At 38.0% G+C, this 25987-nt stretch overlaps 1 protein-coding gene across 1 annotated transcript in view; it reads left to right on the top strand.

Moving 5' to 3' along the window:
- The window catches only part of LOC122801197 (espin-like protein), a 929965-nt gene that overhangs the window by 522574 nt on the left and 381404 nt on the right, over positions 1–25987 (top strand). Inside the window, exon 5 of the mRNA XM_044070755.1 lies at positions 6593–6721. Within this exon, the coding sequence (XP_043926690.1) occupies positions 6593–6721 (129 nt within the window). The remainder of the gene's footprint in view (positions 1–6592; positions 6722–25987) is intronic.

Raw genomic sequence — 25987 nt, 5'->3', positions numbered from 1 at the left:
CAGGTAAATCATGAGTCTATGAAATATTGCTGATGTACTGTGGTTTCTTCTTATTTATTTGACGTTTGTTTACTGGGAAAGTCTGACTGGGCCAAAATGTTCCCATTTTCAGCATAGGCCCAGGGAGAAAAGCTCCACAATGATTTGCTGAACTGTTTGTTCCCATTATATGTATAATAGTGTGTACTAATACATAAAGCACAATGTTTACAAGCTGAAGAGATACTGGATATCCATTGAACATTTTGCAGAATTGATGGTAAACTCTTCAAATATGCTGCATTCAGGATAGCTGAAGATGCTACATAAACTATGAGAGTAAATCTTGTTAAAGTTATACAGACTTCAGCACAATGGCAGTATGTAAAAAGTAGAAGTTTTAAGTAGTATTTTTCCATTGTTTCATATGATTGCAAACAGTATTCTCTAGGTTAGCAAACCTTATCATGTAGCGATACAAAGCTATTTTTCCTGGCCCTATAACTGGTCATGAGCTGTGTCTTCTCTGTCCTAATTTTCTGCACCTCCATCTGTTATCAGGTTTGGCTGTTGAGATTCCCTCCTAGCACCCTACTGCAACCAATGTGGGGCTAGGCCTACTTGTAGTGAGGTCTACATACCTCCTTTTGCTCTGACAAGAAGAAACTTTTTCCTCCTTAAAGTGTCCCCTGCTGTGTGAATCAGTCTGATTTTCTAAACCTCTAAATTCAGTGACCCTCTGGCTATGTATCTCTAATTTTAATTTAACTTCTATAACACCCTACTCCTATGTTATTCACTACAAGACGTACTGTGAATGTCCAAACAAATTAAGCGTCAGTCAGACCAGGTTTGCCACCTACAACTGAAGCATACTTCACTACCATGTTCAATATTAAAAACAAAAATGCTGAAACAAAAGATATTTACCACATAATATCTGAAAAATGCTGAACCTGAGCCTTAAAATACAGTTCAGAAGAATATGATTGGCATTTGCAGGGGAGTGCCAGTGGGATTAGTGCTCTACTCCAGTCAACAAAGAATGAAAGAAACAAACAATAAATGCATGAATAATTTCAGCAGTGTAATAGTGTTATGTGTTTAAAATACTCCACTTAGGATACAGGCCTTGAATTCAACATTTTCAAAGAAGTAGCACATTTGGTATTTTCAGTTCAGTGTTTTGGTCATCAGTGTTGTAGATGTTAATCAATGGTTTGGTTTCAGTCTTTTGTAGCAAACAAATCCCATGTCCTTATGCCTACTAGCTGCATAATCCATACCTACAGTGTTAATTCTCTTTTTTTCCCCCAGTACATCTTTAAAATCTCCTGTCAGCATAAGTATTTAATATTGTTCATCAAATTACATATGAATAGGTAAAACAGCACAGTGTCATAGTGGTTAGCATTGCTCTCTCACAGTGCTTGTCTATCCAGTTTGGTTTTGGATAAAATGTTTCTATGTGGAGTTTGCCTGTGCCCACATAAATTTTCACTGGGCATAATGGTTTCTGTCCACTTTCATTACATGCATAATTAGTGATCCTGTAAATTGCCCATAGCTGTGCATGTAGTATGAATGGAAGTGTGCGCGTGTGTGTGTATGCATGTGCGTGTCCATGTGTGTGTGTGTGTGTGTGTGTGTGTGTGTGTGTGTGTGTGTGTGTGTGTGTGCACATCCTGTGATGGGCTAGTGCCTTACTCATCTGGAGTGATCCTACATTAGGTTAAACAGGTAATCCCAGAATGAATGAGTGAATGAATGAACTGAAAAGACAGAAGAGCATTGTAGCAGGGACAGAATATGCACAAAAAGCATTTCCTAGAATAGTACCAAGACCATGCAGGGAGCATGGCTAGAAGCTAAACAATCTAGAGGTTTTAAACATTACCAAAGAATACTTCCAAGTGCTTACAGAGAAGTAAGGAGCAGATCACCTGATAAACATTCTTAATACAGATATATTAACAAAAGGTTCCAAACACTTAAAGCTGTGTATTATATACTTTTAAATGTCTGGAAAGGAACTGTGGATTATGAATAGACTGTGAATATGAACTAGAAGGCCATGAATAAAGTCTTTATATAATCTGAAGATCCATGATGAGAGGTTATTAGACCTTGGAGTAGTATAAGGAAAACATTTTGTCTATTATTTTATTTATTTCTCAGGAGCCGAGTTTTCTAAAACAAAATTTGAGTATGTTTGGGTAGGGTGAAGGAAAAGTAGACATTATGGAAGAAGTGTATTGGGGGGAGGAGTTGAACACCTCTGATACAGCTATGTGGATAGGTAGTATCTTCTGTGGTAAGGCAGGAATTATATGTTGGATAATTCTAGCTATGATGAAATTGACATCTCTCCAGGAGTGCCTAGTATGATTTAAGAGGGATGGTTGCTTTATGCCAATGAATAGCTTTCTTTGCAGAGTCTCTAAGAGAAACAGAAATATCTCTGTTGATCTGATGGGTTTCATTTTGCCAAATGTACCATGTTTCAATCCTCATTCTAAGAAATGCAGTGACTTAGTTTGTCTTCCATTTGTTTGATCAGTTTTTTCTTAGACAAGTGATTAGGGAAAAGAGTTTTGCTGGGAGCTTGTGAGTATACTTATAAAGATGTTGTCTGAATGTTAATGGAATGATAGAGTGGCCCAATTAATGGCTGAGAGCACGGAGAAGGGTTTATTTCTTGGATCTAAAGATGTAAGGGCAGTTAGGAGTTAGGCTTTATGTACTTGGGTTGTAAAGATGACTGAGAAGTGATTACTGATTATGGGAAAATGAAAGATGAATGAGGATGTTGTGAATTTTTTGTGGGATGTTAATAAGTAGGTCAAGGAGGGGAATGATTATTTGGGATATTATTTAGTCTGTTTTTTTTTTTTTTTTTTGTTACTTGTATTAGTCTAAGGTCAGCCATGGATTCAGCAATTTCATGATGGCTGGTTGAAAATGTAAGGTATGCTAAGGTATGCTAAGGTCGGAAAGGTATGTCTCCATGATCATGCCCATAAAATAAAATACAAAAGACGAAAGGGTGTCATAGAAGCAGAAGATGTGTAGGAACTCATGTAATAGTCAAAGGGAGAGAACAGATATATAGTAACAGAGGACTAAACATGGGTGATGGAGCATGGCTTAATATCATCTTTAGACAGTGAAAGATAAATTTATGTATTATTTACCTGCAGAGGATTCCTGTTGAAGTCTGCGGCCTGCAGCTGGAATCTCCAGAAGGGTGAAACAGAAAGTACAGTCATGGTTGTGAATGCGTGCTGTGTCTCTAATGGTCCCACTGACTCTAATCCCAGCCTTACACAGTACCTCACCAAACCTGTTTCCTTAACAAAATCACTACACAAAACAAGCACTTCACAATCACCACCATACATATATAGTGCTAAAACGGTTACCCAACTCAGACCTTATTTAACCCTAACCCAGAAACACTCACATAAGCACCCAAAAACATTCACATACACCAATCAGTCCACCCCCATACATAGCCTGTATTCTAACCCTAACTAATAAAACTCCACTTAACTGAATGCAAGAAAATTTCAAACAACATAGAAGCATTTCACAAGCTGATGTTCGAAGTCTCCTGATGTCAACAAATTATGCCTTTTATTTAAAGTGCCACTAGTATACATAGTTGACAACTTGATTTGATGTTTAACAAGGTGTATGGCACCCATATAATGTATATATTTAGTTATGCATTATGTATGTATAAGAATTACTGAACTATTCCCACTCCCAGAGTGAAAGGCAACTTTCTCTTTATGAAATTCAGTTTTCCCACAAATAATTTTTCTCAAACAGCATTTACTTAATTAATTAATTAATTTTTATTTATTTTACATTTGTTGACTGGGAAAGTCTGGATGGTCACAAAGGCCCTTTTCAGTGAAGGCCCAGGGAGAAAAGCTCCAGTACATACAGTCCAAACAAAATCTTTTAAGTTATACATAACTACAATGTCAGACAGAATATAATTAACATACATTTTGCATGTCAAAATTGATAAAATAGTAACTATGCATAAAATAGTAAGGCTTCTTATACTAATTATACTTCATACATATATATTTAAAGAAATGATAGGATAGGTGTCACAATACAGAGCACTGAGTTATTTCTAAAGGATAGATACAAAATGAATGCTAGTTTCAGGTCATGGAATACCATTGTGGCATGCAGCATAGCCATTCATTTATATCTTCATAATACTGCAGTCGCTGTAATTATTTAGCTATATGCACGGTTATTGTTAATTTCCTGACTTAGATACATACATCATGTGCAAAAATCACGCTTTGCGGATGGACATGCACAATAACAATGCACAAGTAATTTGACTGTGTCCTTAAATGGGAGAGCATAGCTTATGTTTACACCTGTTGAGAGTTACTTAAAGCAACAGCCTTGCATTTACTTTGAACATCGTACTATTGTTACATTGACAAATTTCAATACTCTGACTGCAGCTTTGAATGCCAACAGTTTGTCATGTTATACCTTAAATGACATTTGTATATGCTGGAAAAATTCTTTTTACAAGCTTCTAAAGGTGGTTGTACTACACAATGAACTTGTGTAATGAATGGCATGGGGTGTTTGACAATGAAGATGTAATGTCATTGCGCTTCAGCTTCTTTGAGGATGTAATGTCATTGTGATGTTACTGTGCTTTAGCTTCTTGACAAAGACCAGACCACTTAACAGTCACTGTTGGTATAAGTCTGTGAAAAACACTGATTCTGGTGAAATTACTATGATAGTATTGACTTTTTTTCTTATATTATGGCCTGTGATTTTCTTGAGGGTTTGGAAAGAACTGACCTCCGGTTGTCAGAGTTGAGTCCAAAAGGAACTGTTTCCACAATCATGGAAAATGTGATTCAGAGATGTTAGCAGCAATGAGGAGATACCTCATTACCAGCTAATATGCATGTCTGTGAATTGTCCACAATCTCCGTGAGTGTAAATCTGGACCTTCCTGCAGCAGTTACCACTGGTGGCCCATGCATTGTATTGGCAAGGACTCCTCCCATTCATTCTCCCACACATGTACACACACACACACACACACACACACACACACACACACACACACACACACACACACACACACACACACACTCCTGCATACACAAAACCCCTGAGTGCACTGATGGATACATTCACACATGTGCAGACAGACTTACCTTACATCTGCCCTAACTAACATCCCTACTGTGACTACCTAGGCAGACACACACACACACACACACACACACACACACACACACACACACACACACACACACACACACACACACACACACACACACACACACACACACACACACACACACACACCTGTGGTCATTCATCTCTGTCACACACACACACACACACACACACACACACACCTGTGGCCATTCATCTCTGTCTCACACACACCTGCACAGACACACACACACACACACACACACACACACACACACACACACACACACACACACACACACACAGCACTAACTTGACACTAAAGTCCTTAGTACTTACCTCTAACATGATGTCATGCATTGAAAGCAATTGGTAAATATGGGCTTTTGGCCATGACGTTACTGGTCGAGGTAACATATGCAGCCGATCAATTCTCTGAATTGCTAGCCTGTGTAACTCAACTGCATAAATTCCTTACCGCAGGTATTTCCTTGGGAGGAGAACATATGGCTAATTAGCGTTGTCTGCACCCCTGTAATGCACCTTTATCATTTCTGGTAAGATGTAGAGACACACCACCATGATGTTGCATCTCTTCTTCATAGTACAGGACTGTAGCAGTACTATCTTTGAATCAGAAATAGTTACCATAAGGGTTAAAGTGGGCTTACCCCTTGTGGTTACCTTTATGAATTCTGGCTTTACAGGATGATTTTTTTTGTCAAAGTACATACACTGCATTTGGTTGCTGCTACTTGTCAAATAGATTTTTTTGTTTAAGAAACACATTTTTAACTGCTGTGTGCTATCATTAATCGAGGTAGTAGGAGGAGAATGTCTCACTTCCCAAATGTAGAACTCAACACTTCTTCACTTCTTACACTTATAGACACATCCGTTCTTCAAGCTACTCTCTCACTCTCTCTCTTTTTCTTTCCTGTCTCCTATTTCTGTCTTGCTCTCTCTCTCCTGTAGTTCTGTGTGTTTCCATACATACCCGCTCATCAAACACACCATCCATCTATTCACATTTATCAAAAGCACACATACAGAGACACTGTCATATATGTAGACTTCATAATACACAAATGTGGCTTGTATTTCTGCTGATTGTTAATGGCAATTGATGAATATGAATGTGAAATCCTTTATGTATATGTGTATGTATGTATATAATGGAGTAATAGTTTTCTCTCCATAACAATAACTTCTGTATTGATTTTTTTATCCCCCCAATAAAAATGTCTGGTTTGTTTAGCTTTTTAAAGATAAAGACACATGAGCTAGACTCATTTGTCTTGATAATATTATACCGCAGTCCCTTTAAAGGACCACCAGTTATTTGCAGAGAATCTCACTCTCCTCTGTTTTATTTGTTTTCCATGTGCAGTGTTGTCAGATGCTGATTCTCAGTGGAGTAGATTCAGCTCTACAAGATGAAGACGGCTACACAGCAGCAGATCTGGCAGAGTATAATGGTCATGTAGATTGTGCCAACTACCTGCGACAGTTTATACCGGTAATAAGCTGGAGAGTTTATAATGTTCTGAGAGAAGTTGGTGTTTCATATGAAGTTTTAGCTTGTATCTAAAAGATCCATTTTCTAAAGTGACAGATCAACTAAATACATAGATGAAATCACACAGTAGTCTGAAAGATCCAACACCATTGACTAAATAGACTATTTTGATATGAATGCTTAATGATGTCAGGCAGTGATGTGTTAAGGAAATATATTTAAACAATAGATTCATTGTGGGGATTGCGTGAAAGGACCCTGATGTAATGCAGTCTAAATTAAAAATATAATGCACCAAATAGGAACATGCATTTTTATACATTTTAAATTTGGTTTTTGTGGCATTCTCAAGTGACATATTCTTTGACTCACTACATTGGTACTCATGCTTTTTATCTAATCCAGTAGAACTGATGGATCAATTCATCATACCGGAATTTACTACATTCACTTACTATTCATGCCACGTTTGTATGCAATGGTACATAGTACATACATAGGACTACTGTATAGGAAAAGGATAGGCAGATAGCTATGTTATTCACAAATACTATCATAGGAGGTTACTAGGCTATCAACCCAGAGGTCATTTCAAGCCTAGCCATTTCATCCCAATGTAATATGATAGATACTCTAGTCAGTACCCAGGACTGTATTTAGTAATGACTGCCCATGTCCAGTAGGGTTGTGGGCACTATCCCTGGTATGAATTTACGGTGCCCCATCCACTTGTCCATGTTCCCTTTGAACAGTGTCATAGTGGTGGTCTGCGTCACATGAATTGGCAGCCTATTCCAAAGATGCAGCAGTGGCTGGGAGACTAGAATACCGGGGATGCAGAAAGGATATGCTACTGTGCACAAAGTTAATGATCGAGCACAAAACATAAGCAGATTAGCTACACAGTGTATGTAACAGTGAACATGCATGTCAGTGGCACTCATACATCTCAACGTCTTTGTTTAGGAAATTTGGATAATGCCTAAAATAAGGGGAAAGAAGCTCAAAAATAGGGACAGATTTTAAATATTGCTCTTATAAATCCCAGAATAACATGTTTTATGCTAGCATGCATTTTTCTGAAGGATATAAAGTCCGAAACTCAAATGTACATTATTATTTAGTGATGTTAATCCTCAGTGATTTGCTAGAAAAATACAAATTTGATGAGAAACAAACCAAAAATATGAGGCAGGAATCTGAATATTCTGCAATAATCTGGACAGTTGAAAGGTATGATGGCACAAATCTGCTTCACTAGATCGAATTAACAAAATACTGAAAGTTAAATTACAGAGATGAAAAACCCTAAAATGCAAAACACTGATAACGTAGAACAACGAAGTGCATAACACCAAGAAACATGCTGCAAAAGTCACTCAACACATCCAACACCCTATACACTGCGCTGAAAACAAATAGAAAAACGTCTCTCCTAGATATCTAAAAAATTATGAACTAAAAACTATTTAAAGCATTCCACATAAATAGTTGTAAACCACAGTTCGATTGAAATAAATATAACTGTATCAGTATTGTAATTTACAAGTTACAACTTCAAAAGTTTTCCTATAGCTGCCATTACTGCCATATGTTTACATTTATCTCTCCCTTTCTACTTACTTATTTAAATGTTTCTGACTTTTAGAACTCTTTTAAAAATTGAATCCATTTCAGAGAAAATGGCACTTTACTTTTTAAACCTACTTCGTTGCACAGGAAACGCCAATACTGATGGAGCGTAATACATAAATAACCCTCCACTGCTTACATGTATGTAGCACAAAACATTAAAGTGAGACTGCTACTTTATATATAGCACTTTGCAGAATAAACGAGCAATTACATGATGTTAAACTAATTTTTTACATGTATAACTACTTTTTTAAACATTTATGCAGGGGGGCTACCCCCCTGCACCCCCCTTGTGGGATTGCAGTAAATTGAGGGAAAAGTTAGACCTGCCGATCTGGACTACTCCACGATCTGCGTGCAAAAACATAATCGTAGTTCTATCTTGTAAGTTGCAATCTTCTACATTTTCATTGTTGTGCATTTTCATTCTTTTTGTCTCGGTAATATAACGTTTGGTATTTTGTAAAATTGATCTACTGAAGTAGATCTGATGGCACAGTGTACCAAAGCTATCATCTGACACTACATTACAGAACAGTTCTAGAGGTTTGCTAGTCATCCAGAAGATAACAAGCTACTAAGATGGAAGTTACCCAAACTGACAGTATCGCAGCAGAAACACTCAAGCAAAAGTGAATCTTTGAACGTGTACAGGTCCACCCACACAGAGGCATGCAATTATAAAAATAAATATAGCTTCAGAAACTTGACATACGTGGAAATGGACATATCAATATATATACACACACACAGACACACACTCACAATACATAAATAAGAAAAATTAAATAAACTAAACAAACTAAATAAAGATAATGCAATGATCAGTGTTGCCCTCTCCACAACAATATGCTGTTCAGTTCCCGGAAGGGATGCTTACTGAGCAGATTCTGCATGTTTTCTCTGTGTCTGCATTGGAGTGCTGCAGTTTCCTCTGAAGTCCAGAAACATGTAGTGGAGTGAGTGGTTAACTTTCAAATAGCCAGTAGGTATGTACGTATATGTGGGTAGAGGCAAAGTGAATGATTATGTGTGATCTCCATTTGTCCAGAATAATTTTCAGGTCTTGCACCCATTGGTTTCTGGCATAGTCACTGACATTCCCAAAGCTATGTAAAGAATAAAGGTGTGAAGATATTCAAAAATATATGCACACTGAAATATGCACACACACACACACACACACACACACACACACATATATATATATATATATATATATATATATATATATATATATATATATATATAAGAGCATATTGGATCATATATGAAGCTATATAAAATGAATATATATGTATCTGTACATGTATCTATATCTGTCTACAGCAGTCTATCTATATATACATACATACATATATGTAAATCTTTGCAGAATTATTGCTGCACACACGCATGCATGCACACACATACATGTATACACACAAATGTTTTCCAAGGGAGGTTAATGATATCTCCATAGTATCAACGCTCACTCCGTTGTCTGTATGGTAATGCTGCCACCAGCTAGACCACTCTAGCACACTGAGGACAGCACTATTTATATGTAAAATAAAACAACCATTAAATATGGGCATGATAGCACTAGCTTAAGCAGTAGCTCTTCTAAAAGTGAATGGTTTTGTGTACATCATTTCAGTAGACATTCCCTTGAGCTAATGAATAAATTACAAGCATTTAAAATGTGTTTTATTAGTGTTTTTTATTAGTGTTTTTGGTTCCCCCTACCTGACAATAGTGAGAGAACTGTGATTTGTTACAGGTTCTTTGACAGAGCTCCATTGGCTGGATTTATTGACCTTTTTGAATTGGTTTCCTCACTAACCTGTCTCCTATAACCAGCACTAAGATGAGCTTACCCAGGGTCTTTTACTCAAGATTATGAGAAGTGTAGAAAGCCTTGAACAGCAACATTTTTCACCAGAAAGCGAAGAAAAAAAAGCTGTGCCCAGTGCACTGCCACCATTGGCCTCACTGTATAGTGAGCTGGCTGCAGAAAAAACTTTTTTCTCAACAGCAAGCATTCCTAATCCATGTAACATCAGCAAGCTTCAGTAACCCATGCTGAGGGAAATAAATCACACCTGAGCTACAGCAAAGTCTGCCTGGGATAACTATATAGCCCACCCTAAGAAATTAGCTTGTTAATAACTCAAACCAGTACTTAACTCCCTAAATCATTTTAGTTTAGACCATGGACCAGCACTCCCCTAAAACTTCTGTATCCAGCAGGAATGAGATAGACATCTTGAGACAGTGTATAAATTGTTTCATGCTTTCTTACGATCATATATTATTCAAGCAGTATACCACAGTGTGTGAGAGATGTACATATGTAATGACACTGGAGACTAAATCTGACACACAGACAACTCAGACATCAGGATCACTGTTCACCACACACCACAACCATCATACTACACATTGTCTGTGGTCTATCCAGCTATAGGCTGGGAACCCATCATATGCTAACGTTCTAAAGATTACCTTAAACACAATGCAGGTATGAAGCACCTTCAGCAGCAGTCTGTATGTTAAGTATACTGCATCACATAGTGCAAGTAGTCACAGAGTCATGGATATTAAGCCTGTAAGGGAATCATCCATTAAACCAAACACTGTAATTATAGGTGACTTCATTGTAAGACATACAGATGTACCACTTACCAGGCTGAGTAAGGAAGGAGTGATGGTTAGTTATCTGTCTGGTACCAGGATCTGCCAGATCACATAAGCACTTGAGTTCTTGAACAACAAGTACCGTTATTGTCATAGTACATGTGGGTGTCAATGACTTGATATATACCTCCATGGATTATATGAAGAGAGATGTGATGGAGCTTTTAGGCAATGTATCCAAGGCAAGTATGAGCCTAGCATTAAGCAGCATTCTACCTTCTCCAAGGATGATGCCACAATATGGAAAAAAAATGACTGACTTCAATAATTGGCTTAATATTTTGTGTGATTTGAAGGGGTCCAATATTTATCAGCCTGGGAGGACATGCTCGACAGACCTCAGTGCTTCTCCAGTGATAACCTACACCTATCCCTTCTAGGCTTTTGAATATTGGCAAAGATATTATCCACCCCTGTAGTGCCTTTCTTCACTATGACAACCAGATACACCTACCAGTATAATGAAACAAGTATAGGAAAATATTAAAATGTTACAGATCAGTGCTAGAAGCTTAAACAAGAAACTTCACTCCCTACAAAACCTCCTCACCCTGAAGGAATTAGACATCTATGTAGTGACTAATACATGGTTTGAAATGGTGGAGAGTACTCCAGCTGTGCAGGGCTATAATGCCTTTCACAGTTTTGGACCAGCCATTGTGCAGGAGGGAAAAATGGTGCAGGTGTCTCAATCTTCATTAAGAAGAGATTCACATCAAGGCTGGTTACTCAGCATGATGCAGTGGAGTTTCTTCATGTCCAAATCACCATAAGAAAGATCTCTCACCATATACTAACTAGCCATAGAACTCCCTGTATGACCCCCCCCAAAAAAGTCACAATGCCTGCCTATAAGAACTAGAGTCACTTAGTATTAATCCCAGTTTCATTTTCATGGGTGATCTAATCTATACAACTATAGACTAGGGAGCCTGTATTACCACTAGTATATAATCACAGAGATTCCTGGAATTTTTCAATGCAAACACCCTGGAGCAACTAGTTAGAATACCCACTTGGGTGAATAACGTCTTAGACGTTATATTTACTGATATGGGGAGGATCTTGCACCTTCCCTTGTGTATCTTTGTCACTTGTTAGGTCTGACCATAAAGCCATCTTCTTTGAAATAAAATTAAATCCTGTGACCACTTCTGCCCCAGTACCTTTAAAAGTTTCTCCAAGACAAACTACCTACTCCTAAGTGATAGACTGGCAAGCTTCAAATCCTCACCAATCCCAGTTAACTCTGCTGAATATGTGGAAGCTTACACTACTAAACTATACCAGCATGTAAACCGCTGCATTGATGCATCTGTTCCCGGCAGAGACAAGCAAGTGGTATACCACAAATATAAAACTCCCCTCCCTCATTGGAATCAACATGATTTACAATAAAAGGAAGAGTTTATTGGCCAAAATTAAGAAGAGCAATACACAGAATGATAAAGACCTTATCATTAAATTAAACAAGCAACTTAGATGCTTAATTCCAAAGCTACATTTGAGGTGAAAATAGACACTCACTCAAATGACAGTCACAAAGCCTTTTTCAGTTATGCTCATAATCTCAGGAGCACAATGCAACTGTGTACTGAGTTGATTGTAAACGATGTCACCAACAATGAAGCTGAAGATATAGCTAACCCACTGGCTGATAAATACGTTTATATTTTCATAGGAGATTACTAGGGTTTTTGGCTTAAGAACCCTTACAAACCTAGCCATTATTACCCATATTTTACCTGATTTTCAATCCCTAAGGACTAGGGTATGGCTTAGGGTTGTGCCTATGTCAGAGTATTTTACAAACTGCCTCTGTTCATAAGGGATATGGGTGCTACCCTGAAGTGAATTTACGATTCCCCATCCATTGATGAAAACTGCATTTGAGACATATATCTGTCTCTCAGAAATCTTTTGTTTGTGTCACAGACCATGTTTAGATCCCCAGATCGGGTAACCTTCATGTAGATTGTCTTGCAAATGTGTAACAGTTACATCAGGGCTGGATTTCTGAGTGCCTGATAGGTTAGACGTAGATCATCCCTTAATAGTTGGTAGAAAGCAGAATAAAGGGATAAGGCTTTTAGTCTGTCCACATAGGACATGTTGTTTACAACCTGTATTTTCTTTGTGAGAAACCTCCAAGGCCACTCCAGCTGTTGCAAGTGCCTGTTCATATACATGCCAAAAGGTAAATTGTACTCGATTATTGGTCTGATAAGGGCCCAGTACAGTGGGATTATATCATCCTTGCATCTAGATGTCATGGCTTTACTTATAAGCTGTGCCACTTAGAGGGACTTTCTTATCACTGTGGACACAAGGTGGTCAAAGGTCAGACTACTTTCTATCTGTGTACCTAGATCTCTTACCACTGAGCCTGCTGTTAGGGGTATTCTATGATTATGCATTTTTTTGCATTTATTTTCAGGCCATGGCTTTGGCACCAGTCATTTGTCTGAATCATACCCTTCTGATGGATATCTACATCCATGGTAGATTCAATGATTGCTCCTGACTTGCAAACTTAGTCAGCCAAAGCCCTTCTACATTAGCCTTGACTTCAGAGAAATATATTCTGAATAGGAGAGGTCCCAGCACTGAGCCCTATGGCACAACACTAATAACTGGCCTCTTGCTGGATCTGGATTTTCCAACTCTAACATGTGTCCTGTCCATGAGCCATTTGGCTATCCATCTGTTGGTGTAGGGATTTATACCCACTTTTGTGAGTTTATCCATAATACCCAAATGTGGAATTATGCCCAATGCCTTAGCCAGACCAAGGTAGGCAGTGACCTCAACCATGGCCCTAGTGACTTTCTCAAAGAAGTTCACAAGATAAAGCAGGCATGACCTGCTCTTGACAAATATTAACTGGGGTGGGTCCAGTCTTCGGAGGTTTCCTGTGTCATTAGTTATCAGGTCCATGACTATTCTTTCCATGGCCTTACATACAAGACTAGTCAAATTTATGAATCTGTAATTTCCTGGGTCTGTTGATGGTCCCTCTTTATGTAGAGGGATAACTGTTGCTGTCCTCCACTCCACATGTACAAAGCCAATCTGGTACCTGTGGTTAAATAGAGATCCTAGTAGGCCTGATAGGTCTTGTTCCAAGATATTTAAGAAGTATCCTGGGATATTGTCGGACCCCATCAAAGCTGTGCTTTAGCTTTATAAAGTGCAGTGTCGACCAGTTTGTTGGTGATAACTGGTAGAGGAATGCCGGAGGATATTTCTTGGGAGGTAATCGGAGATCATGGGGAGGTGAAATTTGAGCAGAATTTATCAACCAACAAGTTTGCCATATCTTCTGGCTGAGTATAGGTGATGCAATCTACAACTACATCTGCCTATCATTGAGTATTGCTCCTAAGACTGCGGACATAACTGAAAAATGTCTTATGGTTATCCTTTGCTTGAGAGGCTATTTTTTGCCTAAAAATTTGCTTTTGAAGACTTGACTAGTCCATTGATTTGCTTATTTAGACTAACGAGGGAGTCTGTGCTCTGTTGTGCACATGCTCTCTTATTTCTAGAGAGGATTTTCTTTGTTATATTGTACAGCCTATTAATACCAGTGGACCACCAGGGTGGCTTGTTTTTGCAGTTTTCCTAGACTTATTTTGGTCTGGTACTGCCGTTTTTATGCAGCTGTTTATATGGTCATACAGGGCTTTTGTGTATGCCTCTGTATAGGCTTCTGTGTTTCCTGGTTTTGGAGGAACTTGGAAACTAGCTATTCTATCACTTAATAGGAGGTAATTTGTCTTACAAAACTTCATAAAGGTTTTGGGGTTAGGTGGGGTGGGTCTAGTTTTATATTTATTTTAAGGAAGACCACTTTGTGATCTGATCTAACCAGTGAGGACATCACACTTGGGGGGAGGGGTTGCAACGCTGTCCCATATTTGTGAGTACCAAGTCTAGGATATTTGTACCCCTACTGGGGGTGCAGACTAGCTGCTACAGGACATTTGCTTTGACAAAGTCTAGAAATATTTGGGCCTGCATGTTAGTGGTTCTGTATGCTTCCCAATTAATGGAAGGGTAGCTGAAATCACCCATGAGTATGATATTGAACTGAATGGTAAGTGATTCTAGTAAATTCCAGTAAGATGTATGCGTTTCCTGGTTCATGGTGGAGAACTTGTAGCTAACAAGGATATTGTAATGGATTTTATAGCTCAAGCATGTCAAATTGTTTGACCAGTCTTGAGGTGTGCTTATCCATTATGCAGATAAATACACCTCCACCTTTTGCCCTTTCATGTGCAGTGGGTGATCGGAATGTGTGAAAGGCATTATAGCCATGCACTGCTGAGGTGCTTTCTGTGGCTTTGAACCATGTTTCAGTAACTACACAGGGTGAGGAGTCCTTCCAGGGAGTGTAGTTTCTTGTTGAGGCTCCTGGCATTGAGCAGTAATACCTTTAGCTTATTCTGAATAGATTTTGCTGTGATGCAAGGTTTGTTTGTTTAACAATGCTTAAAAAAGAGGCACAGTACAGGTGGATAATGTTTTGGCCAATATCCTAAAGACTAGTGGTGACTGATGAAGACTATCCCTGACAAAGCAGTGTGGCTTGTTAACCATGTTCTCCCAGGCTGACAAATATTGACTCCGTTTGGAATGACACCAGTAGCCTAGCCAATGTTTAAAATCAATCATTTTCTGCTGGTATTGTGGCATCATCCTCAGCCATGGTGGTAAAGCGGTAGCGTTGTTGCCTCACAGCAAGAGGTTCTCCTGTTCGATTCATGGCTGGAGTGCCTTCTGTGTGGAGTCTCCATGTCCTCCCCGTGGTCGAGTGGCCTCCGAAAGACATGCGTGAATGGGAGTGCCTTCACTGAAGGTTGGGTGTTGGGCTGGCAACTTGGCACCATAAAAAATCTACTGCCAATCATTAGTGGACCGGAGTTCCGCTGTGGTGACCCTTAACCAGGAAAAGCCGAAAAGACAAACAAACATTGTGGCATCATCCTTGGAGATAATAGAATGCTGCTCAATGCTAGGCTCATACCAGCCTGCAGTACATACTGTGATAGCTCAGTCATGTCTATGTTGAAGGTTAGACTCAGGTCATTTACACCCACACAGATTATGACTGAGTCATACTGGTACTTGTGGTTTAGTGACCTGAGTGCTTCCATGATCTGGTGAATCCTGGACCCTGACAGGCAGCTAACTGTAACCTTCTCCTTATTTAATCTGGTGAGAGGAACATCAGTGTGTCTCACAATGGAGTTACCTATGACCAAAATATTGGATTGTGTGGTGCTCCTCCTTATGGGGTTGGTAGTTGAGACACAGTGAGATGTGGTTTTATGTTTTGTGGTAGGAGTAACCTTGTTTGTATGCATGCAGAGTTTCTGAGGACTGTGTCTGAGAGGCCTGTGAGGTTTGGGTAGGTTACATGTGAGCACCTTCATATACATGGACCTATGTATCTCGCCCTTTGTAAATGCGGTGAATGTCGTGTGTGTGTGTGTGTGTGTGTGTGTGTGTGTGTGTGTGTGTGTGTGTGTGTGTGTGTGTGTGTGTGTGTGTGTGTGTGCGCATATCACTGATAACCTGTTTGGCATTGTTTTGTGTCTGCATGTGAAAGTCTTGTCTCCAGTGACATTGTGTAACTACATCTCTCACATACTGTATCCATCTGTTCCAGAATTGTTTGTCAGTGTATATAAGGTAATTGCTACATTGCCTCTGTATGCCCATGTCCAACAAACTAGATACAGAAATAGCAGGAAAGTGCCTATTCATGGTTGCAGGTCCTAATATTTGCTTTAAAAGGGAAAGGAATGGAGGGTGCTTGAAACTGAACAAGGGATGAGTGCTTACTTAATGTAATCTACAGCTAACCTATCCATCGATGATGCCCAGTGCCCAAACCAGTTGTTTTTTTGAGAAGTGACAGTCCTGAGTGCTGTAATAATGTAATCTAGAGCTAACAAAATGTGGCAATGCTGCTCAGCATGCAAATTAGTTTCTCCTTGAGTAGAGCAGGACTGTGGAAAATTTCAGAGGTAGTTTGTTTAGGGAAAGTGCAACTTCTGGTGATTGCATATATACAGGGCACCACTAACTGTTGCTTCATGAAGAGCAGTGTCAAGCAAATGCAAGGCTTATATGCAAGCAGAAAAAAAAGTTTTAAACTACGTATGCCCAAAGGCCAATCAGGTAAGCACACAACAAAATAGCGAAGTGAAACTTGTAAGAAAACAAAGCCACACAGTGAACTGCACAAACTGATTTATTAAATATAAAGAAATAATGTTAAAACAATAGTACTAAGCGCTTTCAACCATCCACATCAGGGCTTCATCAGAGTACTAAAAAATAGTAACAAGGCCATTCTTTATATAACATACCTAATAAGATAATTACATTGTTAAAAACTGACTTAATTAATTGATTAACGAATATCTGTTAAAGTGACTTGGCACAGAAAAATCCAACTAATAACATCAATTGCTATAAAAATATATGTCAATATAATACATAAATAAATAAATAGAAAAACTGAACATGTGTCCAAACACATATCAAAAAATCTAAGTACCATAACAAATAATAAAAATATAGGGATATATGTATGTTGGATTAGATAAAAATTGTGTCTATTAATAAAACAACAACCATTACAAAAATATATATATAAATATATATATATATATATATATATATATATGTTAAATATTAAGTTTAAAATATAATATGTTGTATATGTACATAAATATGTTTTTATATATTTTTTGTATATTTGTACATATATGCCAGAATCCACCACCTTATAATCGGTCATATAAAATGTGACCTGTATTTTAAAATACTGGAAATAGAAACAATTTCATTAATACCAGGCAAAGTACAGGCGTTTAATCTAAGTTGCCAAAGGCATTCCTTTGCCTCCAGCATTGTTTTCTCATCCCCACCCTTATGTATATTCTGAGGAATTCTATCTATAATAAAAAATATAAATCATTTAAAATTTGGACATCTAATACTATGCATATATAGGGAACATATAATCTTATTTTTCTTAATGTCTCTAACATGCTCAACAATACGTTCTCTTAACTTCCTAATTGTTTTTCCAATGTAAAATGCCGAACAAGCTGAGCATGTTGCTAGATACACCACCATCTTTGTATTGCAGTTGCAATAACCTGGGCATCTAATGGTTTTACCATAATTCTGTATAGCAACATAGGGACCATCATTGATGTGTTTGCATGTATGACAAGTTCCACATTTACTCATTCTAGACATTTTAAAAATATCCTTGTTAGTGTTCGTCTCATAGATGTCCTTTAGATTCCTACATCTACTATATGTAATCTTAGGCTGGGAGCCAATGATCTCCGATAACTCAGCATTGTTTATAAAAACACTTGTCCAAGTCTTCTTAATAATGTTAACAATGTGATGTGATGTATCATTGTAGGGTAAAATAAAAGTATCGTGTCTAGGCTTACCAGGGTTACCATTCAACATATTATCACAGCCATATACTGCAATACAAAGATGGTGGTGTATCTAGCAACATGCTCAGCTTGTTCGGCATTTTACGTTGGAAAAACAATTAGGAAGTTAAGAGAACATATTGTTGAGCATGTTAGAGACATTAAGAAAAATAAGACTACAAGTTCCCTATATATGCATAGTATTAGATGTCCAAATTTTAAAAGATTTATATTTTTTATTATAGATAGAATTCCTCAGAATATACATAAGGGTGGGGATGAGAAAACAATGCTGGAGGCAAAGGAATGCTTTTGGCAACTTAGATTAAACGCCTGTACTTTGCCTGGTATTAATGAAATTGGTTCTATTTCCAGTATTTTAAAATACAGGTCACATTTTATATGACCGATTATAAGGTGGTGGATGCTGGCATATATGTACAAATATACAAAAAATATATAAAAACATATTTATGTACATATACAACATATTATATTTTAAACTTAATATTTAACATATATATATATATTTTGTAATGGTTGTTGTTTTATTAATAGACACAATTTTTATCTAATCCAACATACATATATCCCTATATTTTTATTATTTGTTATGGTACTTAGATTTTTTGATATGTGTTTGGACACATGTTCAGTTTTTCTATTTATTTATTTATGTATTATATTGACATATATTTTTATAGCAATTGATGTTATTAGTTGTTTTTTTCTGTGCCAAGTCACTTTAACAGATATTCGTTAATCATTTAAGTCAGTTTTTAACAATGTAATTATCTTTTTTAGGTATGTTATATAAAGAATGGCCTTGTTACTATTTCTTAGTACTCTGATGATGCCCTGATGTTGATGGGTGAAAGCGCTTAGTACTATTGTTTTAACATTATTTCTTTATAAGCACACAACAAGCTTTCTACCAGGAATTCCCAGCTCAGGTATGCAATGAAAACAAGCAATACAAGTACAAAATAATTCTTAATTTCATTTTTCTTGCCAAGGAAGTCTTCAGAAGCAAGCAAAATCTCTCAAACTCTCTCACATCATCCCCAAATGATGAGTAGCTCTGGATAACTGAGCCAAGCCTTGCACAAATGTGAGGATTATATACAAACAGAAAAATGCAAGTTTTAAATTAGGTATGCCCAAAGACCAGTCAGGTAAATGCACAATAAGCTTTTCACCAGCAATTCCCAGCTCATATCGGTAAAACTGGCCCTCTGCTGCCAAAGGTATGCAGACTTGGACCCTCTTAATGTAAAATGACTACTTTGGAGCCCAAGTCATAGGGAACCATAAAAACAGATGCCTAAAACACTGGAAAACAGTAGATGCAGTCCATTTAGAGTACTATAAATGCAGAATAGCAGCCCTTACGGCAGTGGAAAAATGCAACTTAAAACTCTAAGCAGGTGCAGGAAAAACAATAAATAGCACAGAAATTGTTGAGTATGCAATGAAAACTAGCAATACAAGTACAAACTAATATTTAGTTTCTGTTTTTTTTTTTTTTGCCAAGAATGGTTTTTGATGCAAAGAAAATCTCTCAAACTGTCTCTGGCATTATATCCAAACATTGAGCAGCTCTGGATAACTGTGCCAAGATTTGTGCAAATGCAAGGATTATATACAAGCAGAACAAAGCAAGTTTTAAATTAGGTATACCAAAAGGCCAATCAAGTAAATACACAATAAGCTTTCCACCATGAATTTCCAGCTCAGATAGGCTAAATTAGGTCCCTCAGCTCAAACTTTATCCATCTCTCCCCCACCTCCACTCTGTCTGTCTCACATGAAATAACTGAAACCGACTCACCACCAGTGATCACACAAGACCAAGACCAAGTTCTGAAAGCACTTTCAAAAGCAAAAAAATACTGCATCAGTGGTTTCTGACAACATACCAGGATGCATCTGGAATTGCATGAACCACAATTTAACCACACCCCTAACAGCACTATTTAACCTGAGTGTTCATACATTTTGTACTAAGTAAATGGAGAACAGGGAGCAAATTACATTGAAAAAAAATATTTTGGGAACAATACATGCAGAATAATGTTTTGGTGGAGGAGTGAGGTTTAAGAGTGTTGAATTGATAATAAATGTACAAAATAATATATGTGATAATATAATGTTTGCAAATGGGAATATGTTAATATGGTTTGTTTTCTTTTATATAACTGTATGCTTGCCTATGCCTTAAGTGATTATTCAATAAAAGTATTAAAATGAAAAGTGAATGGAAGACAGCAACAGTTATTCCCCTGCCTGAGGGGAGGACCTTCCAAGGACCCAGGCAATTGTAGGTTCGTAGCCTTGCAGGACATTTTAAGCCAAGCCAATTAACCTTTTGGTACTTAAATTAACCTATACCATTTGTTGCTAGACTGACCTTACCCATTCCATGGTCAATAATTATATATTACCCCTTGTGAGAATAACTTGAATCATACCATAGGTAATTTGAGGGGACCCATGCATGGGATAAAGTATTTCAGAACTGCATCTGTCCATTAGTAGTACAGGGAGCAGTCCTGGAGGAAATTTTCTGTTTCCCACCCATAGAGCCAAGTTGGGATGAGCTTTATTTTACATAGTTGGGGAATCTGTTACAGAGGAGCGGTATCCTCTGCCAAGATATATCTGTCCTTCCAAATAATTCTGTTCGTGTTGCAGAAGAGGTTTAGATCCCTAGACCAAGTATTTCTGATGTCATTTGACCTGTTGATGTACAGTAAATCCATCAGTATTGGGTCAGAGGAATGCCTTGTATGCCAGACACAGATCACTTCTTAGCAGTTTGTAGGATACCAAGCATAGTGACAGAGCTTTGATTCAGTCCATATAAGGCATATTGTTTAGGCTTTATATCCTTTTAATGAGGTATTTTTGTGGGCACACCTGTTATTGCATATGTCTGAACAGATACATGCCAAAGGGGGTCTTAAACTCATGATTGGCTTAATGATGGCTGAGTAAAGGGGGCATTGACATCCCTTACAAGTTGTGAGATACAGATGGACTTTCTTATGACAATGGACACATGTTGGTCGAAAGTTATGCAACTGTCCACATAAGTTCCCAAATCACAAACAACTGCGTCAGCTCTCAGGGTGTAGACCCATAAGTCTGACCAGCCTCATATGCAAAGCCATGGAAAGAATTACCATGGAATTATTCAGTATGGATACAGGGATCCTACAAACACTGGACACATCTCAGTTTGGGTTTTCCAGAGGCAGGTCATGCTAACTCAACCTGGTGGACTTTTTTGAAAAGGTCACTAAAGCAATGGATGAAGGTAAAATGGTACACACTGTTTGCCTCAACCTGGCCAAAGCTTTTGACACAATCTCCCAGTCATGAATAGTAGAAAAAGCTTAGTAAGCTAGGAATAAACCCTCTTATTACCCACTGGATTGCCAACTAGCTCACAGATAGGATGCAAGACATCAAAATGGGAAGCTACCTTCACAAAAAGACCAGTCACAGTGGAGTCTTTTAGTGTTTAGCCCTGAGACCTTTTCTGTTTGGCATCTACTTCTCATAAGTAAAAGCCAATGCCAAAGGGCTCTGGGTAACTACATTTGCAATGACTCTAAGCTGGGAGCAGTGATCAAATCCCCAAAAGACTCAGCCATCCTACTGGAAGGTTTTTCCCAAAGAAATAACTGGTGCTAGACTTATGGACTAAAGCCAAGTACCAAAAAATGCTTTATCATGTCTTTGTAAAGTAAGCTCTGCTGGTAACCACTACATTGATAACACACCCCTAAAAGTTGACCCAATAGTTCAGGATTTGGGAACTTATGAGGACAGTGACCTAACCTTTGACCAGTATTGTGTCCACTGTGGCTAGGAAGTCCTTGTATATTGTGCAGTTCATAAACAAGGGGATTGCTTCTAGATCCATGGATGTCATTGTCCCCCTTTAACTCAGTCCTCATTAGGCCAGTTATTGAGTGTAATGCCCCTTTTGGCATGTATCTGTCCAGGTACATGCAACAACTGGAATGCCCACAGAGATACCTTATAAAAACGACACAAGTTCAAAACAATATGTCCTACATGGACCACGTCAAAGCCCTATCACTGTATTTGGTCTGTTAAGAGGTGGGCTTTGTCTAGCATAAAAGGCATCCTGTGACCCATTACTGATGGACTTCCTTCACATTTGCAAGTCAAATGGTAACAGAAATACATGAACCAGGGACCTAAACCTCTTCCGCAACATTAACAGAAAGGTTTGGAGGGACAGATATATCTTGCAGAGGATGCCATTGCTCTGGAACGGCCTCCCCATCCACATAAAACAAAGGTCATCCCTGTCCATATTCATGTTTAACATGTATCAATAGATGGGAAATAGGAAATTTACCCCAGTACTCCCCATACTACTAATGGGCAGAGACATCTGCTAAATATTTTATCCCAGTGCATAGGTCTCCTCCAAATATGTATGTTTTGATCTAGTAATTATCACTAGAATAATATATAAATACAGATCTTGGAAAGTGTTAGGTGAATCTAAACTCCATCAGGATAGATTAATTTTAAGCACCAAATTACATAATTGGATAGGCTTAAAATGGTTCACAAGGGCAGTTTACCTTGTACTAACCTATGAAGCTATGACCATAAGTGGTATGATTAAGGTCTAGAGAGAAAGTTGGCTGTTTTTTTTTTCATTACCAGCAAGAATTTCCTTCTCGAATAATCTTGGAATTTTGAGGTAGGATTTCTGCCTTTTGTAATATATTTGACCACTAAATATTTAATATTGCTGCTTACTACCCAAACAGTTGAGAAACGGAATTAGGGTTCCTTTGTAATTAAAAAGGAGCTAGGCTTTATCTGTTTGCCTTGTAAGGCTCATAATATTGGATGTGATTAGGGCAAATTAGTGAATTTGTTATAGCTGACTATGAAAAACTATATTATATGGGTATGACGATATTAAGAATATACATAAGTTAGTATTTGGACTTACTGTAGAATAGTATCTCTGTTGGTGGGGAGAGAATGAATACATGGATTATTCATAGATGGGGATGAATTGATGGTAGAATGGTGAGTCTATGAATTTTTTGGTGACACTTTAATGGCCACAGAGGTGATGACAGGAGGTCACCTGAAGCTTAAGGTCAAGACTCAGCAAGCCACCCCTTAGTTGGAGCTGGAACGTTGGTACACCTGCACTTTTAGACACTTACTAACTCTTTGGTAGTTTTATTTTGTTTTTAATTGGGAGAACACCATTTTAAAGCCTGCTATGTAATGTTGTACTTCTCTTATAAGAAGCTTAACATTGACTGTGTCTGCAGTGTGGACCATTTGCATATATATATATATATATATATATATATATATATATATATATATATATATGTGTGTGTGTGTGTGTGTGTGTGTGTGTATTCAACAACAAAGGCTAATCTTCTATTTTTCATTATTTGTCAATTGATCATTACATTTGAGATTAACTTTAAGGGTAACACGGGGGTTTTCATCTGGTAAAGTGGCCTGCTGAGAACTTTTTTGCGTGTTGCAACATCCTTCCTAAGCTTTATTGGCAGTCATTTGGAACATACCATACAGGTGGAAAGATCTGATATACTCAATGGTAGCTGAGGCATAAAACAAACAAAACACGTTCATTTTTTTTTTTTGGCACAAGATATGCATATACTTATATACAAAGTATGCATTCATTCTATCTGTTGATCTGCAAAGGGTGTTCTGCAGTAAGTGACCGCTGGGAATTTCCTTCTGCTGTACACATTTTTGTTTATTTGTCATTCAACTTGCATTAAATTCAATCTGTAAATGACGTCTGTCCATATATAGTGGCGTAGTCAGTTAGCAATAAGCACCCAGTGCAAAAGTACACTTTACAGATCATTTGAAACCGTGAGTACATATCAGAAACAGGATCATGTTCTCCTGGGCAGTCACCATACAGAACTTTACATACTAGATGTATTTGTTGCATTTATTGAAACTGTTGAGGTCCAGGATGGGACGAATGTCTCCCATTCGCTACTGAACTAAGAAGAGGTGGGAGTAACTGGGAAACTGTGGTTAACTCTTAGGAAGGAGCTGGAATATAGCTAAAAGGCATAATTCTTACAGGCTGTCTCACTTAGAAACAAAACAAATAAAAGCAAATGAAAATCTATCGCAGACCTACTAACTGGGTGCCACTGTAATAAAGAAAGCTCAGCTTATGTTATTGCATTCCATGCTACAGTGTGAGTGTCAGGGATTAACTGATTGCCCAATGACTGCAGAATCAATACCTGCAGTGATTCCTGAGAGAGGAAGTGGAAGCAGCCACAACTCCAGAGACTGATTGTTGTTGCCAACATTTCTCAGTTGGTAGTTTGTCATTTGATGGCAGAATACCCTGTAATTAGCTATCGATTTTGAAGGGTTTGATTTGCCAGTGTAAGCCTCTGCATCCCTAGATCACGGGAGAGGAATAGCTGTTAAGATCATTTGAAGTTACACAGTTTCATCAGCATAACCTCCACTGTTGGTGAGCATCCAGGGTGTGACAGGCTCTTTCTTCCTTGGTTTCTGACCCTAGAAATGAAAACTGGGAGAAGAATGGACTGATTTCAGGAAAATGTTCAGACCGTATTTAGGAGGAAACATAGGTTAGTCCTAAGGAACGCTTGATACTTGAGAAAGGCTATCTACAAATCACATCCTAAAGCTTTGAGATCCAGACGCATGAGCTACAAAGACCAACATCTTTCAAGAGAAAATTTAGAGCAAGCAAAGCATCAGATATCAGTTGGGGAATGTGATCCTATCAGTCTTAGTACTCATGACGTTTGTGTTCCTATCAGGAAAAGAATTCTTCAAAGCAGAACAAAGATGCAAGAGACCATTAGAAGACCTGGTTAGCCAGACACTGCTGGACAATAGTTTTACTCCTCACTAGGTCACAAGGGAGTAGAGATGCTAGAGACATGCACTTTGACCATGGAATAACTAAGACTATTGTAATGTATGTGTCTAGGACTGGTCTGGATCAGTTATTAAATGAAGAACTACAATAGCATAGGATAAGGTTCTGCTCAAAAAAGACCCACTTCACTTAACAGAATATATCATATGAGTGAGAAGCTTCCTGGTGACCTCAAGTCACCTTTGAGGCTCTGGCAAAATGTTCAGTGGTATCAATGGAACTAAGCCAGGTACCTGGCATTATGGTAGACCTCATTGTTACCTCAGTCAGGAGTGGACTTCCTTGGTAATCAGAAAATTTCCTGCACAGTCAGGGATCTCAGAGCATGAAACCATATTATGCTATTCTACCAAAAGGTGATCAGGATGCATTTTGTTTTTTATTCTCTATATTTTGTGTTAGACATGCATACTAGAGGGAATGGAAGAAAGGTATACAGGAATCTTCCCTGGTATGGAAGAGAAAATTCATTAATCATCG

This window comes from Protopterus annectens, chromosome 4.part1 (assembly GCF_019279795.1).
Source record: "Protopterus annectens isolate FY-2018-M chromosome 4.part1, PAN1.0, whole genome shotgun sequence".
In the NCBI taxonomy this organism is placed as follows: Eukaryota; Metazoa; Chordata; order Ceratodontiformes; family Protopteridae; genus Protopterus; species Protopterus annectens.
This window is presented reverse-complemented; position numbering and strand designations above follow the sequence as displayed.